Source organism: Chiloscyllium plagiosum, unplaced genomic scaffold (assembly GCF_037043375.1).
Source record: "Chiloscyllium plagiosum isolate Xiang-an unplaced genomic scaffold, Cpla_swu_hap1 HiC_scaffold_42, whole genome shotgun sequence".
NCBI classification, from domain to species: domain Eukaryota; kingdom Metazoa; phylum Chordata; class Chondrichthyes; order Orectolobiformes; family Hemiscylliidae; genus Chiloscyllium; species Chiloscyllium plagiosum.
The window spans coordinates 31453101-31471548 of NW_028270180.1; the positions used below are offsets into that span (position 1 = coordinate 31453101).

General features: G+C 40.6%; 1 protein-coding gene across 1 annotated transcript in view; it reads right to left on the reverse strand.

Annotated features, from left to right (window-relative positions):
• Positions 1 to 18448, reverse strand: part of LOC122542423 (fibrillin-1-like) — a 610102-nt gene that overhangs the window by 78168 nt on the left and 513486 nt on the right. The window contains exons 48-51 of the mRNA XM_087981979.1: positions 10552 to 10671; positions 8496 to 8618; positions 4297 to 4449; positions 816 to 884 (exon numbers count right to left, since the gene is read on the reverse strand). Of these exons, the coding sequence (XP_087838105.1) occupies positions 816 to 884; positions 4297 to 4449; positions 8496 to 8618; positions 10552 to 10671 (465 nt within the window). The remainder of the gene's footprint in view (positions 1 to 815; positions 885 to 4296; positions 4450 to 8495; positions 8619 to 10551; positions 10672 to 18448) is intronic.

An 18448-nucleotide genomic window follows, 5' to 3' on the forward strand; every position in this document is an offset into this window, starting at 1 on the left:
GGTTCTATAATCAAGAAGTAATGGTTAATATTACAAATGTGCTAAGGTAGTGAAATCTGTCTATAGTAATCTTGGTACAGAGTAATTAATTAAAATTCACTTTTTAATGTAATAGTTGGATTAATTTTGCCTTGTAGTGAAACTAATGTTGGATTTATAATGATAGTTAATTAAAAGTTAGCCTTCTATTGTTCAGCCCACAGGGCCGGATTGTCTTGTACTGTTTCAAGGGAATTAGTTGCTTTTTTTGAGTACAGTGGAAAACCTCTCCACTGCTTCTTTATGGATCATGCATTCTGCTTCAAAAAAGTCTCTTAGGACAACTCTTTCAGTTAGGTTTGTAACTACATGAATGCAAAGATGTTAACATTAAGAATAATGTGGGTGGCACGATGGCACAGTGGTTAGCACTGCTGCCTCACAGCGCCTGAGACCCGGGTTCAATTCCCGCCTCAGACGACTGACTGTGTGGAGTTTGCACGTTCTCCCCGTGTCTGCGTGGGTTTCCTCCGGGTGCTCCAGTTTCCTCCCACAGTCCAAAAGATGTGCAGGGTCAGGTGAATTGGCCATGCTTAATTGCCCGTAGTGTTAGGTAAGGGGTAAATGTAGGGGTATGGGTGGGTTTCGCTTCGGCGGGTCGGTGTGGACTTGTTGGGCCGAAGGGCCTGTTTCCACACTGTAATGTAATCTAATCTAATCTAATAAAGCAATTTCATGTTTAACACAGTGCTTCCTATAACTGAACTTGTTATTTTTCAATTGCTAGGAGTCGGATAATTAGTTTGATTTCATGGTGTATAAAAAGATTAACTTACCTACATGTGATCCATCCACATCAATTCTAGTTCCAATTAAGCCACCGGGGCACAGTTTTCCAAATGCTTCTACAATCGAATTGAATAAGGCGAAATGAAATCAGTTTTCAAAGAAGCTAGAAATACGTATTACAGTATATACCTATCTGTATGTTTTAATTGGTGATAAAATCATTGGCATTATGTTTTCTAATGTTAGTAGATACAGGTCGTTCTGCTATAACACGTGTTTCATTAACACAAATTCGCTATAACACGACTGACAAATTGGGGACACTGTTTCTAAAATGTGAAGTTTTAAAGCATGTATTGGTTGTAATGCGATTGCGACGCCATTAGTTTAAATAGAGCTGCTATTACACAATTTTCTTGTAACATGGGATTGCACAAGAATGGAACTACTGCGTTACAGCAGAACTGACTGTACCAGATTGTTACCACAGAGCACTAAAATAAAAACAGAAAAGGTCTGGAAACACAAAGGAGCTAACGTCAGCAATGTGAAAAGGCAGATTACAACACTTATGATGTATTCAGATGATCATGCTCAGAAGATTCTAAGTTCATAGATGAAACATAATGTGCCTTGCTTTTCGACCCTGGCTTATCTTATGCGCATTTCTAGAATTTCCTTTGTTCTTAAATTTGAGCTCTGCTAACTATTTTAGCTGACAATGTGCAAAGAATGATCCAAGATTTTCATTTGCCATATTAATAATGGATCAAATCTACTTATTTTGCAGTGGAACTTCTGCTTTAGCATCATCTTAGGTGGGTCTACATAGATGCTCACTGCCCCTTTGGTCATATCCATGTTTTAGGAGATGAAATCACAAACAAGAGGGAGGGTCAAGAAGGGAACTAGGGAGAAAAGTGATGAAGGGAGGACTGGAAAGTGTAAGGGGTGTCAAGTCAAAGGGTTGGGGAGTGGAAAAGTTGGGGAATGAAGAGATAGTGAGCAGGATGATTGATAATTGAAGCATTAAGCAGAAGAGGTAGTAAGCAAGGTGTTAGGGAACATGGAGTGGGAGCAGGAGGAATGAATGGGGACTGTGAGAGGCTTTGCCTCTCACTTGAAGCAACAGTTACTTTTTCTTATAGCTCTATTGCACAAATTGTGTGCAGAGTATCTATATTCTTTGCACTTCTCCGTTCTGCTGCATTTTTGCCGACTCCAACTCCATTGTCCTCTTAACTGATCAACATTCGATCTAACTTGATTATCCACCAACCTTCATGTGCTCACCCATTCTGTTATAGACAAAAAAAAACTGCAGATGCTGGAATCCAAAGGAGACAGGCAGGAGGCTGGAAGAACACAGCAAGCTAGGCAGCATCAGGAGGTGGTGAAGTCGACGTTTCAGGGTGGGTGGGGGTGGTGGAGAGAAGGATAACACCCAAAGCATGGATTTCTACACCTTCTAATGCTGCCTGACTTGCTGTGTTCTTCCAGCCTCCTGCCTGTCTACCAATTCAACAAAACATAATTAGAGTTAGAACTTTAAACTTACCAGCTGTGTGCTTTAAAGGGAAGGGAAGCGCAGGTTTTGTCTTCCTATGGTTCTACTACACTCCCTTAGTTTTCCCAGGAATGCAGTGCTCCGTATTTTGGTTAGTTAAGATTAGGAAGATCCCAGAAGAAATTGCATGTCAGCACTGAATCAATCACACAGATCTTCCGATATGGGGAGAGGCCTTTGTCTTAACTTAGATCAGTGATGCACCTTGGGATCTTTAGAAAATCAACATTTGCACATATGTGGCACATATATGGCAAGTTCTAAAGATCATATTGCTGCTTTGACCCTGCCTGGATTGCCCCATGATTGCAATGAAAGTGAGATCAGATGACCAAGGTCTCAGAGACTTGGAATATTTGCTCTAAATGGATCCTGGTTTTCACTGAATTTTAATATTAAGTACAAAACCAGTTTAACTTGCAAATAAATAAGATGGAGTGTCAAAACAAGTTATCACCCACAGAAATGTTTACACCTCCTTTCCAACTGACTCAGGGGTAGTATTCATTCCATAAAGTGTGCGCACTCTTCCAGCACTTCCTCTTCTGATTTACCTCTGGAAATCTCTGCTCCTGTCTGGCTGATAGTGGACTGGCCAGCGGTGTTGGGGAGTGAAGGGGGTGAGCACAGAGAATTTACGTGCTTTCATTGGGTTAGAATGAACACAAGCAGGGATAAAAGAGGATGTGAACACTGTCAGATTAGTGAGAGAAGTGGATGAACACTGTCAGGATGTGATGGAGAGTGGGTGAACACAATCAGGAGTTACAGAGAAGCAGACAGCACTGTCAGGATGTGAGGAGATTTATTGTTAAAAATATAGTGAGGCTGAGCAATTTCAGAAGTGATCAGCTCCACTTGAAATTAAATCAATATGTGCCTTATGATGAAAAACAAACCCTCGTCTGTGTTAGAATTAGCAAATTTGTCTCTGGATTAGTTCCTCCTGTATTCTTGGTGGGTAAGTGACAGCTTGAATCACAATCAGTATTAAACACATTCTCTCTAATACTGATTGGTAGTTCAGTGCCATCATCATGCAAAAACATAATTTTTTTTTAAATAGAGGTTCGAAATCATTTAAAATTTACACGTATTTGCTTCCAATAAACCAGAAATAATTCATAATTATAGGCAATAAGAATAAGAAATTCAAAGATTAGATGTGCAGGACAATTTTCCAGACAAATTGTATAGCTAGATATTTGTCAATGCGTGAATGCACTCTTTTCTTTTTGCAAGGGGCTTGATAGGCCTGATAATTTTCTGGTACATGAAATTTTGACTGTTCTGAGTTTTTTTTATAATTATATGTTTATTAATTTAAGCTAAGTAGCAAAATCATAAATTATTTTCCTTTGTTTTCATACCTTATTCCACAGGATGGATAAAAGACCTAAAATTTGAGTTAAACTTTTTATTGTTGAACAATTCAAATTTTTTGCAGAACTATAGAGGTTATGAATGCGTCTGAAGGAACTCCACTCAGCACTCCTGACATGAACTGCAAAGACATTCTGTTGATTTTTACACTTCATCTGTTTTCTTCCAATCATGAAAACAGACATGTGCTGTGATGTTCGATTTTCCCAGTCCACCTTCAAATGTAACGAGCTCATAAAAGTTAGAGTTTGGTCAGCTTGCTTTTTCTGAATTTACGTTGGTTGTTTTCCTGTTTGTCATTGTCTGCTTATGATAATATATTTGCTAATCATATGGCTGTCATGCAGTCTGTTTATAATAATTGATTTTCAGATTATTATTATTGCACAGATAAGCCGCAGATTCATTCTTGACAACTGATTCTATGAGTTACCCAGTACAAACACAAAATTATCGTTTCCATTTCTATATACATTGTTCAGAATGTTACAATGGATGCTCAAAACTTCATCCCTGAAGTTTTGTTACTTTTGTTACCTCAACTGTAATATGAATTTATTGTACCAATATTGGCTCACCCTCTGTGCTTTTGGGACAAATCTCACATGGGACACCCCATCCTTCTCCTGGCATTAAACTGCAACAACATGTTGCCTTTGTGATGTTCTTGAACTTGGGTGCAGAGCAGACACCATTCTCAAATTTAGAGAAGCAATAACTCTCTCTGATATCTACAAATGATATAAAAAATGTATTAGCATAAAATAAGTTAGTCCTGTAACACTTCTCACAAAAGCAACTCTTATGGTAAAAATCACCGAAAGCATAATTACTTGAACACGATGTCTTTGTCTACATTTAATAAAGTGTACAGGAGTTTTTAAAATAAGATTTCTCAATGTGAAAAATACAACCCACTTTGGTACTGATGGTAGCATTCACAAAATTCACATCTTGTAAAACTGTTGAAGAATTCTTTTTAATGTTACCACCTGTTTTGCACAAAGAGAATGAATTTCATGGTTAACACATCAGTTTGCTGAAGAATCTCAGCTTAGGAAAGCTAGGAAGGAAACTGTTTGTTTCCTCCTCCATTAGGGCTGACTGCAACAAAAATGGAAGCTGCAGCTACCATGTGCAGCACAGTAAAGTACTTTTAGATGTTTTGAGTGGCATGGATTGCATGTTCAGTCTAATATTCAGCATATCGGGATGCATCATCATATCTTCTCTAACTTGTTCTACTGAATGTCCACAGTTTGCTTTTAAAACATTCTGAAACTTCCTGAATGAGTCAATGTCCGGCAGGAAAGTTTATTAACAGTGCACAGTTGTCCTTTGGAGCAACATAATTAAACATCAGGTACAAGAAATTTAATTTTTGACTAAATACTGTACTTCAGTGGGCAATTCTTATTGCCGAAAATGCATTCTGTCCACAAATCAATGAGTTGTGATCTTTTTCGCCTTTTTCAGGTCAACTTTGCGATCTGTGAAGCTTGCAAAGATGACTCAGTGGTTAGCACTGCCACCTCACAGTGCCAGGGACTTGAGTTTGATTCCAGTCTTGGATGTTTGACTGATTGAAGTTTGCAGGTTCACCCTGAATTTGCGTGGGTTTCTGTCAGGTGCTCCAGTTTCCTCTCACAGGCCAAAGGTGTGCAGGTTAGGTGGATTAGTCATGGTAAATGTGGAGTTATTGGAATAGAGTAGTGGGCTAAGTTTGGGTAGAATGTCCTTTGGAGGGACGTGCAGACTTGATGGGCCGAATGGCCTCTCTGCACTGTAGGGATTCTATGAAAAATAATTCAAGCCACTTCACACCTGCAACATTGTGTCAGATTCATTAATTAATAAATCTGGCAGGATGAACTTAGATTTAAACATTTCTTTGAGGAAAGATTTCAAACATTTATTTGAAATAAAAACAATTGCTTTCTTAAAGAAGAATAATCAAAACACGGTTTGCTTTTAAAACATTCTGAAACTTCTTGAATAAGTCAATGTCCGGCAGGAAAGTCTATTAACAGTGCACAATTGTCCTTTGGAGCAATATAATTAAACATCAGTTACAAGAAGTTCAATTTTTGACTAAATACTTTACTTTAGTGGGCAATTCTTATCGCTGAGAATGCAATTTTGTGAAATTGGACCCTCCATTCCTATTCATATACCATTCAGATACCGTTTAAATATTGTAATTGCACCAGCCTCCACTACCTCCTCTGGCAGCTCGTTCCATACATGCACCATCCTCTGCGTGAAAAAATCACCCCTTAGGTCTGTTTTAAATCTTCCCACTCTCATCTTAAACCTCTGCACCTCTAGTTTTGGATTCCCTCACCCTAGGAAAAAGACCTTGGCCACTCAGCCTATCCATGCTTCTCACGATTTTGTAAACCTCTATAATGTCACCTCAGCCTTCAATGCTCCAGGGAAAAAAATCTCCAGCTTGTACAACCTCTCTCTCTATAGTTCAATAAAGTCACCTCGCATTCCTTTACACTCCTATAAGCACAGGCCTAACTAATGAAAATTCTCTGGACAACCTCCATTGCCAGTTTATCTTCCAAAGAACAAAGAACAGTACAGCACAGGGACAGGCCCTTCGACTCTCCAAGATTGCAGGAACACATGATGTCTTTCTAAACTAAAAATCGTTTGCATCTGCGTGTCCCTATCCCTCTATTCCCTGTCTATTCATATTCACTTTGATAAGGGGACCAAACCTGTATTCCAGATGTGGGGTACTGAGAATGTTATACTGGAAAAGCACAACAGGTCAGGCAACATCTGAGGTGCAACCCTCACTTTCGCTCTGCATGCCAGCAGTGGTCCAACTAATGTTTGGATATTTTTATCAAGTTTTTAAGATATTTTTAGCAAGATTTTGTTTTTATTCTCCATTCTCTTTGAAATAAATGTCAACATTTTATTTTCCTCCCCTGTTACCTGCTGAACATGTAGGCTAGCTTTGTGATTTCTATACAAGAACTCCCAACTACCTCTCTGTGACACAGCTTCCTCCGTTTAAGTAATCTTCAGCATCTTCACTCTTCCTGTCAAAGTGTAAACCTCACATTTTTCCATATTATATTACATTTGTAACACCTTTGCTCATTTACTAAACTGGTCTATAAACCTTGTAGACTCTGTGCCATCTTCACCCCTTACCTTCCCATCTATTTTTGTGTTATCTGCAAACTTGGTCATAGTCGGCTCATTTCCCTTGTTGACAAACATCTTAGAGGAATGTTCTGAAAAAAGTTATGATGTGGAGGTGCTGGTATAGGACTGGGATGGACAAAGTTAAAACTCACACAACACCAGGTTATAGTCAGTACTTCCCAGAATAGAACCGACTACAGAAAAGAAAGTGTACCGACAACCGAACAACCAGGAACACTACAGGCAACAAAGATACACAAAGCCAACACACCTGGATGTGTCCCATCATATCAGGTAATGGGACCCTGTGTGAGAACCTCTCTGGTTATGTTGAGGCTATCTTGAAATCCACTGCACAGGGGACCCCTAGCTTTAATCATGACACTACAGATTTCTTACAGAAACTCAGTACCCACGTACCAGTCAATCCAGGAGCATTCCTCATCACAATGGATGTTTTGGCACTCGACATCAGCATCCCCCATGATGATGGCCTCAGCACTCAATACCAACAACTGCCAAGCTCCGGGCACCATCCTACAACTCATCCGCTTCATCCGCGATCATAACGTCTTCATCTTGGACAACCAGTTCTTCATCCAGACACACGGAATAGCCACAGGGTCAAATTTGTAACCCAATATGCCAACATTTTCATGCACTAGTTCAAATAAATCTTCTTTGCTGCACAGGACCTCCAACCAACACTATACACCAGATATACTTATGGCATTTTCTTCCTCTGGACCCATAACGAGAAGTCACTGAAACAACTACACAGTGATATCAATAAATTTCAACCCACCATCAGACTTACCATGGACTACTTTTTAGTATTTGCCTCATTTTTGGACACACTCATCTCCATCAAGGATGGGCACCTCAGTACCTCACTCTACCGCAAACCCATTGATAACCTCATGACGCTGCACATCTCGAACTTCCACCCTAAACATATTAAAACATCTTCTACGGACAAGCCCTACCAAAACACAGGATCTGTTCAGATGAGGAGGAATGCGACGGACACCTGAAGATGCTGAAGGATACCTTCATAAGAACAAGACATGATGCTCAACTCATCGATTGCCAGTTCCGACATGCCACAGTGAGTAATTGCAATGACTTCTTCAGGAGACAAACACAGGAAATGACCTATAGGCTACCCTTTGTTGTCCAGTACTTCCCAGGAATGGAGAATCTACACCATGTTCTTTGCAGGATAAGCACCTCGCCAAGATCTTCCGTACGCCTCCACTTCTCACTTTTTAACAACTGTCAAACTTTAAACAGACCAGTGTTCGCAGCAAACTGCCCAGCCTTCAGGACAACATCAACCACAACACTATACAACCCTGCCATGGCAACCACTGCAAAACATGTCAGAGTGTCGACATGAATACTACCATTACACGTGGTGGCAGGTATTCATGTGGCTCGGCCAACATTGTCTATCTCATAAGCTGCAGGTAAGGATGCCTCAAGGCCTTGGCAGAAACCAAATTCCTGATCTAGCATTCTGTGAGCTCTCTTTTGCAGCATAAAAATTTTAGCACTTATTATTGTGATCTTTGACAGTAATTCTGGTTGGTTGTTACCGCAGACTCACCGATGCATCTTCTTCCACCTGACAGAATTGATCCTGGTGGACAGATACACTCGTAGCTTCCTTCAGTATTAGTACATGTACCAGACACACACAACCCAGGGTCTGATGCGCATTCATCGATATCTGGAAAATGAAATCAGATCACATACAGTAATGCAATAGGAATGTTTTGTTTTGGAATGTTTTGTTAGTACATGTATTTGAGAGACCAGCCTGGAAATTCTGACATAAGGCATCTGGATGAACAGGAAGGGTTTGGAGGGATATGGGCCGGATGCTGGCAGGTGAGACTAGATTGGGTTGGGATATCTGTTTGGCATGGATGAGTTGGATCAAAGGGTCTGTTTCCGTGCTGTACATCTCTATGACTATGACATAGATAAGGTGGAGTGCATGTGGGCACTTGTGAGGTCAGGAAAGTCTTGATGATATTGATTTCTTCTCCCTGTTTCAGTTTCCTATCTTGTAGTGGGAAAAATGGCATCTTGGCTGATTGTTAGGTGGGAAAAAACAGGAGAAAGCTGAAACTCAGGGAAATGATGCGGAAGTAACATCACTGGACTAGCAATACAGAAACATGGAGATAGTGAGGACTGCAGATGCTGGGAAATCAGAGTTGATAAAACATGGTGCTGGAAGAAGCACAGCAAGCCAAGCAACATCAGAACAGCAGGAGAGTCAATATTTTAGGCAGGACCTTAGGCAGACCTGGGATGGGGGAAGGGGGGTGAGAAATAAATAAAGGCAGAGGTGTGGAGCTTGGGGAAAGGTAGGTGGGATAGCGAGAGGTGAATGCAGGTAGGAGGTGACTGAGATTGCTTAATGGGTAGGGTGGAGTAGATAGGTGGGAAGGAAGATGGGTAGGGTAGGTCAGGTCAAGAGGTTAGGGTGGAAAGTGAGGGCTGGACCTGGGTGGAGGTAGATGTTGAGGAGATTTGAAAGCTATGTTGAAGCCATAAGGTTGTGAGGTGGAAAGTGAGGTGTTCGTCCTTCAGTTTATGTGTGGTCTTATTTTGATGGTGGAGGAGACCGAGGTTGGACATGTCGCTGGGGGAGTGGGAGGGGGAGTTGAAATTGCTGGCAACCGGGAGGTTGGGTTGATTGGAGCGTATGGACTGTAGATGTTTCCTGAACCGGTCGCTGAGTTTGTGATTGGGTCTCTCCGCTGTAGAGGAGACCACATTGGGACAACAGATGCAGTAAATAAGGTTAGAGGAAATGCAAGAGAGTCTCTGCCAGACTTGGAATGATTCTTTGGGGTCTTGGATGGAGGTGAGAGAGAGGTGTGGGGTAGGTATTGCACCTCCTGTGGCTGCAGTGAAAGGTGCCAGGTGTGGAAGAGAAGTTGGTGGGGAGTGTGGATCTTACAAGGGAGTCATGGAGGGAACGGTCTCTAAGGAAAGCGGATATGGGTGGGAAGGAAATATCTGATGGTATGGTCTGACTGCAAGTGGCGAAAATGGCGGAAGATGATGCAATGGATTAGGAGATTAGTGGGTGGAGTGTTGGGTTACCTGATCTAGATGGAAGGTAAGATTTGGAAGGTAACCTCTTATCTATTCCAGCTGCGCTTAGAGGCATATGCCTGCATCTCTCAGTTATAGATTTAGATAAGGATTTAAAAAGTTAAGCACCTTTTTTTTGCTAAAGATCTCTTGTAGTTCTGTATGGACAACTTATTAGATGAACATTGACCCCATCCCGGCTCTATCCAGGGTAGCTCAGTTTTGTGAATACAGCATCATACCAGCAATTAGGACCTTCCCTACCAAAATTGAGATAAACCCAATGCAAGTTTGCATGGGTATGTGGCATATGATACAGAACACTATTTGCAAATTAAAAGGTACCAATGTTGTTTCAGGAATGAACTAATTTTCCACATTTACCAAATTAGCAGATAGCACACTTTTGGATGTAAATACACTTGCGTCTCTCGCTTACCCACCAGTTATTTAGACATTAGTTGTTCATCTTAAACATTAGTGCACTACCAATGAATTTCTTGGCATTATTCCTTATCATGATCAACATATTTCAACAATAAATTCCTTACCAATGCATTTATCATCAATCAGTGAGTATCCAGGAGGGCAGATACATCTGTAAGAACCATCCAGGTTTTGACAGGTGCCTGGTGTACAAGGGCGAGGCACAGTCAAGCATTCATTGATATCTGTGAAACAGGAATTTATAGAGAAAATATCAATGTAAACACAAAAATACTATTAACTAGTAACATGACAAATAGCTCAATTTATCTTAACAGGGTCTGGCAGCATCAGTGAAGAGAAATCAGAGTTAACGTTTGTGACTCTTCCTCAATATACCGTTACTTAACTCTGAAGAAACGTCACCAGACCTGAAACATTAAACTCTGATTTCTCTACACCGATGCTGCCAAACCTACTGAGCTTTTCTAGTAATTTCTGCTTTTGTTTCTGATTTACAGCATCCACAGTTCTTTTGATTTATTTAGCTTAATTTATCTTCCTTAGTAACATGACAAATTTCATAAATTTCTTTAAGTTGGCATACAAGTTCCGAACACATACTCAATTTAAAAGTCCTTTTCTACCTGAGCATTAGACGGCTGTCGTATGTTTAAGAAAAGTATCTTCCAAAGTAAGTGGAAATCAGAAGAAACAATATTGCATTATTTTCAACATGTATGCAAAAGGATTTCAAGATGCAGGTGAACAGGAAGTCATCTAATTTGGACCCAATATTGATACATCAGATTACTTTCTAAATGGTGAAAAGCTAGAAACAGTGGAGGCCCAAAGAAACTTTTGGGGTCCAAGCACACAAACATAAAAACATAAGAAACAGGAGTAATGGTAGGCAGGTTGACCCCTTGAGTCTGCTTTGCCATTCAAATATATTTATAAAATTATGGCTGATTGTGACTCAACTCCACTTTCCAAACTACAAACACCAAAGAAATGCAGATGCCGGAAATCCAAAACAAAAAAAAGGAATTGCTGTAGACATTTGGCAGATCTTGTAGTATCTGTGAAGAGAAAGCAAATGCTGCCAGAATGATCACTGTACCCAAAACATTAGTCTGAGTTTCTCCAGCAATTTCTGTTTTCGATTCCACTTTCCAGACTATTCCCCAAACCTTCAGCTCCTATGTGGATCAAAATTTAGCCTCAAATTTATAAACTAATCCAGACTCCACTGTAATCTGTAGAAGAGAATTCCAAAGACTAATGGCTTTGAGAAAATAAATTCTCCTGCTCTCCATCTCAAGTGGGAGACCCTTTGTTCTGAATCCAGATCTTTGTTCTAGATACCTTTATGAAGAACATCCCTTCAACATCTATACGCCCCATCAGAATGTTATGTTTCAGTAAGATCACCACTCGTTATCCTGAAAATCAAAGGCCCAACGTAAGCTTTTTCTCATAAGACAACCTCTTCACCCCAAGATTAAACTTCCTGAACCTATTTGGAGCAGCGCCAAATCAATAGCTGCCCTTAAATGAGGAGACCAGAACTGTACACATGTCCACTTTCACTCGATTCCTCTTGCAATAAAGGGCCAACATTCAAATTTTGCTGTACCTGTATGTTAACTTTTTGATCGCTTTTTACTACAGTATTCTGTAGTTTCTCTCCATTCAATAATATTTTTATTTTTTATTTTTCCTAAGTAGATAACCTCACATTTTCCTACCTTCTACTCAATCTGCCGATCCTTTTCCCACTCACTTCACCTAATTATAGCCCTTTATAGTCTCTGTGTCCATTATTTGTTTTTCCATCTACGTTTGAATCATAAGCAAACTTAACTACAATACACTCTGACCCTTTATTTATATCATTAAGACAAGCTGTAAATAGTTGAGGCCCCAGCTATGGCAGCCACAGGTTAAAGTTTACCAACATGAAATTATTTTTAAGAAGTTATTTCATGGGATATGGGCATTGCTAGCTGAGTCAGCATTTATTGCCATCCCCAGCTGCCCATGAGACAGTAGTGGCTGTTAGGGAGGGGCATTAACTGCTGAACCAACCAGCAATACCTACATTCCTTGAGTTACTTTTAAAAATTCAGGCTCTTGAGTCGATGTTTCCTGTCAATTAACTGATAATATCTCACCTACATCTCCTGTGCTCATTTAATTTGTACTGTAACGTTTCTGTGGCACTTCCTAGAAAACTATTGGAAATGCAAATACACTATGACTACTAGTTTACCTTTAATCAACCAAACCTTCAATCATATGAAATAGGAGCAGGATTAGGCCATTTAACTTGTTATCTGAGAAACAAATTCCAAATTCTATCAATTTCTGAACAGGTTGATCAGAAAACAAAGTTAAATAAAATGTTCTTTTTGAAAAAAATTTAAATACAGCACGTTGTTTAAATGGAAAGATGGCAGAAATTTGAGGTACAGAGTTTCCTCCCACAATCCAAAGATGTGCAGGTTAGGTGAATTGGCCAAGCTAAATTGCCCATAATGTTATGACTGTCATTATGACTATCTGAAAATACAAGTTATTCTTACCTCCAACAGAAAAGGAAGACCTCTTATTTTTAACCATTTTTTTCCCCCAATTACTAGTTTCTCTCACAAGAAGAAATATCCTCCAGCTATCTACCCTATCAAGTCTCCTCACTATCTTATTTATTTTAATAAAATTTCTGTTCATTCTTCTAAACTCCAATGGGTACAGACTGACCCTATCCAAACTTATCTCATTAGCCAATCCCTTCATCCTAGGAATGAGTCACGTGAACTGCTTCTAACACATTAAATCCTCTTTAAAATAAGTACATAGTACTCAAGATGTGGACTCACTAATACTATATAGCTGCAGTAAAATTTCCCAAGTTTTCTAATCCATCCCCGAAATAGTAAACCATAACATTTTACATGTCATCCTAATCACTTGTTGAGCCTGCATACTTAAGTTTTGTGACTTAGCTACCAGGACACCGAGATCCGAGAATCATAGAAACCCAACAATGTGGAAACAAGTCCACACTGACCCTTTGAAGAGTAACCCACCAGGACCAATTCCCCTACCCTATTTATAGAAACTCTTACTATCCTATGGATTCTCAAAATAGGTGATTACAAAGCATTTTAGAAGAATACAGCGCAGTACAGGCCCTTTGGCCCTCGATTTTCTTAAATCCCTCTCCTCTGTGGCCTCCATTTTCATCTCCAACAAGTGGGAGGAGTAAATGGACTTCTTTTTCACAAAGATTGAGAACATCTGATCAGCCGCTTTTGCTGATTGCGTCTCTTCATAGGTCCACCTTGCTGAAGTTACTCTAAATTTCCACCCTGGCTTAGCTCTTCTCTAGTTATAAACATATGAATTAGGAGCAGAAGTAGATTCGAAGACTTCAGTGCCATTCAAATAAGATCATCTGCTTATCTCGGTAGTACACAGAGTAGTCCATTTAGCATTGAGGAGAAGAAAAATTTCCTTACTCAAGTGGTAGTGAACCTGTGGAATTCTCTACCACAGAAGGCTGTGGAGGCCAAGTCAGTGAATATATTCAAGAAAGCGATAAAATTTGAAAAATCACTTAAAGGTATGGAGAGATATAGAGAGAAAGTGGGAATTGTGAGTAAAGATCAGCCATGATCATATTGAATGGTGGAACAGCCAATTGGCTTACTCCTGTTCCTGGATTCCAGGTCTCCTTCACATATAATTGCCCTTATTTAACTTTAACATACTAGTCTTAGATCCAGGCTTCTCCTTTTCAAGTTGGATGTAAAATTCAATCAATTTGTGGCTGCTGCTATGAAGTGTTTTTATTCTGAGGTCATTAATTAATCCTATCTCATCACAGAATATCAAGTCCAGTAAATCTTATTCTTTGGTTGGTTCCAGTTTGAAAACATTTGTTGAATTCCTCATTTGGGTTACTACTGCCAAACTGATTTTCCGGCATTCCTTCTTATACACTTCATGTGTCATTGTGTTTACTGTTAAGAGGTCTGTATATTAGTCTTAATCATCTTTCTCCTACTATTTTTCATCTCTACGCAAACCACTTCTACATCCTGATCTCTTGAACCAAGCTCATTTCTAACTAATGCACCAGTGCCATCTTTGATTAACAGTGACATCCTTCCACTTTTACATCACTTCTTATACTTTCTGAATGTAAAGTTTCCCTCAACATTTAGGACACAATTTTTGTCATCATGTAGTTCTGTCTCTGTAAGCACTGTGTAACAGTTATTTATTTCAATTACATAATAACAGATGAACATATAAACCATGAGCAGGAGTAGACCTTCAGTCCCTAAAGCTAGCTCTGCCTTAAAAATATCCAGATCTCTGCCATCTCTGTTTCTAATGTATGACCCTTGATTTTTGAATAGTGACCCCCAGATACAGATTCTCCCACAAGAGAAACATTGTCTTTACACCAATGCTGTCACGACCTCTCAAGTCTTTATATGTTTCAATCAAGTCACTTCCTATTTTTCTAAACTTCAGTTTATACAAGCCGAGCTATCCAACCTTTCCTTCTAAGGCAACTCATTCAACCCAGGCATTCAACTTGTGACCCCTCTCAAACAACGCCCCCCAACACATTTACATCCTTTCCTTAAATAAAGTGACCATTAATGTGCGCAGTACTACAGATGCGATCTCTCCAGCATCCTGTTTAACAGAAGCATAACCTTCCTACTTTTGTATTCAATTCCCCTTGTGATAAATGATGACAGTGAAAAAACTCCACAAAGGCTGGTATCCCATCACCAAGTCACTCTTTATTTACATATGAACAGTCCTTGACTTTAATACTGCCTCATTCAGAGTCAGGTACCAGAATGCCAGCATCTCTGAAACCCTTTTATGCGTCAGTCAGGGCTCCCTGATTGGACCAGATTAACAACCCCTTTAGCCAGCTGTGCTTTCATGCCCTCATGAATGCTCTTATTTAAAATTTTAGAAATAAATCTTTCTTCTCTCTCCCTCAAACTGAATATAAAATTCAATCATATTATGGTTGATGCTTCCTAAGGGCACCTTCACTGTCTGTTTTCTTTATTAAGAATGCTATGTACATTGAGGTACAAACCCTTTAGCCCTGTCTTTTTGTGATGTTTGTAACATCTTGTGTTGACTGCTGGTGTATTCTTAGGATTATTCTCTTTGTTACTTCCTACCCATTCCCTGCCCTTTATTTCCCAAATTACTATTTTTCTTTTCTGACTAGACTCAACACATTTTCAAGCTTGATCCCTTAACATCTATAGTTTGTTTAAAGGCTCCCTAACTTCCAAATTATGTAGTTCACTAGAAAACAGTCCTGGCATGGTTCTGGAATAGACTGCGCCAACAGCACAGACCCCTCTTTCCATAGTACTGGTGCTTGAGCCCCACGAGCTACATATTTATCGAATCTTGTTCTATGCCAGTTTGCACATGGCTCAGGTAAATCTTCGGGCCTTGATGTTCTGCTTTCTAACCTAGTGCCTAACTTCTCATACTTCTTCAGCAAAATTACATTCCTAGTTCCACCTACGTCAGTGGCATGGACTGACATGGACTACAACCACTGGATTCTCCAGCTGCTACTGCTAGCTTCTTCTACCCTGAAATCCTTACTGTCATCCAAATGAGCTGAAAAAAAACACTGAAACCAGTTGGACAATTATAAAAGCTGAGGCTCTTGCACCCCCATTCTCTGGGTTGCCTTACTGCCTCACTCACAGTCATACCCTCCTGTCCCTGACCACTGGCCAAATCAGATGTTTCTAATTTAAGGGATATAAGCACCTCCTGGAATCATGTGTTCTGCTAACAGTTCTCCTTCCTGATGTGCCACAGTGTCTGCAGCTCCAGCTCATTGACTCCAAGCCCAACTACCTGAAGTTGCAGATACTTACTGCAGACATGTTTGACCTGGATCAACAATGCCCTGTCATTTTTATTTTGTGTTAACTAAACAACAATTTTAACTAGTTTACAATCAATAAATGCAGTAAGCTTTACCAATACTACTGAAAATTACTCATAGTTGTAAGTAGCTAAGGGCCAAAATTTTTAAAAGTTATTTTACAAAATTAATGATATACTGAATTTAACAGCATTTACTGAATCCACCCACCAGTTCCCTGTGACATCACTGTTTGATTATACATCCACTCTGTGTGTTTAGCTGCAGCTATAAAAACAGCTTCACTGTTCTGGCTGTCTTGAAGCTAAAACGGAGGTGCCTGAACCTTGCCTTCAATTAAGCTCTCCTGCCTCCTCTCTCACTTCTGCCTTCAAGTCAAAGTTCCATTAAACTGTTGGCTACTCAACATCCCCTTATGGTCCCTACATGAACTGATATTTTAAGAATTTTCTGTTTTCCTGCTTTATCCCTCTCTCTTTTAAATCAGCCATTATCTTTCCATTCTTCAAAAAGATTAACCCTGACCCCATTTGCTTTGCAGGTCATCAACCCATTTGCAATCTCTCCTCTTACTGCAAAATATCTCACCTTTCAAAAACTGAGCCCATCTTTTCCAGGAGTACTGTAAAGATTCTTATGAACATCACAAACTGTGTTCTATGTCACTGCAACAAAAGTAAACCATCTCATTCTTCTTTATCTATTTTCAAATTTTGACTTGGCTACCACACCATCCTTCTTCAATGAGTCTTACTGTCATCCAGAAGAAAGTGAAGACTGCAGATGTTGGAGAGTCAGAGTAAAAAATGTGCTGCAGTTAGGCAGCATCTGAGGAGCAGGAGAGTCGACGTTTCGTGCATAAGCCCTTCATCAGAAATGAGGATGGGGAAGTGGACTGAGAGATAAATAGGGGGTGAGGGTGGGGCTGGGGGGAAGGTAGGTGGGATGGGCGATAGGTGGATGCAGGTGGGAGGTGATTTAATAGGTCGGTGGGAAGGAAGATGGGTCAGTAGGTCAGCTTAAGAGGGGCGGTGCTAAGTCCAAGGGTTAGATTTGGGATGAGCTGGAGGGGGGGGTTGGGGAGATTTGGAAACTGGTGAAGTCAATGTTAATGCCATGTGCTTGTAGGGTCCTGAGGTGGATGACGAGGCATTCTTCTGCTAGCTGGCGAATGGCTTTGATTTGCTGGTTGAAGCGTGTCAGGATTTGCATATTCTTAGGGCAGTGGGGGGGGGGGGGGGGGAGGGGGGGGGGTTGAAATGGTTGATCACCGGGCAATGGGGTTGTTTGGTGCATGTGGAACACAAATGTTCCCTGAACCACTCTGCAACTTGGCGCTTGGTCTCCCTGATGTAGAGGAGACCATATTGAGAACAATGGATGTAGTAGATGAGGTGGGTGGATGTACAGGAAAATCTCTGCTGGATCTGAAATGATCCTTTAAGGTCTTGGACAGAGGTGAGGGGGGAGATGTGGGCGCAGGTTTTGCACCTAGTGCGGTGGCAGGGGAAGGTGCCAGGTGTAGAGGATGGGTTGATGGGGTGTGTGACCCAATGAGGGAGTCTTGGAGGAATGCAGACAAGGGTGGGGAGGTAAACATACTTTTGATGGTGGGGTCTGACTGTGGGTGGTGAAAATGGGGAGGATAATGCGCTATATAAATAGGAGGAGGAGATCTGCGATGTCCTGGAGTGGAATTGCTCCTCCTGGGAGAAGATACGGCAGAGGCGGGGATTTTAGGAGTAAGAATTCATGCTGTTACGGGGAGGGGTTTTTTGTGGTTGGGTGGGGTGGGGTGGGATGGGTGTAATCAAGGTCGCTGTGGGAGTTGGTGGGTTTAAAATATGTATTGAGTCATTTGCCGGAGAGGTCCAGGAAGGGGACGGAGATGTTGAAGATGGTCCATGTGAACTTGAGGTCAGGATGGAAGGTGCTGGTGAAGTTGATGAACTACCGATACAGTCAATGTAACTGGTTAGGAATAGTCTCATCTGGTTCCATGTTTACCTTTCTCATCACAGTCAGACTATCAGCTGTAATGACTTCTCTTCCGGCTCCCACAT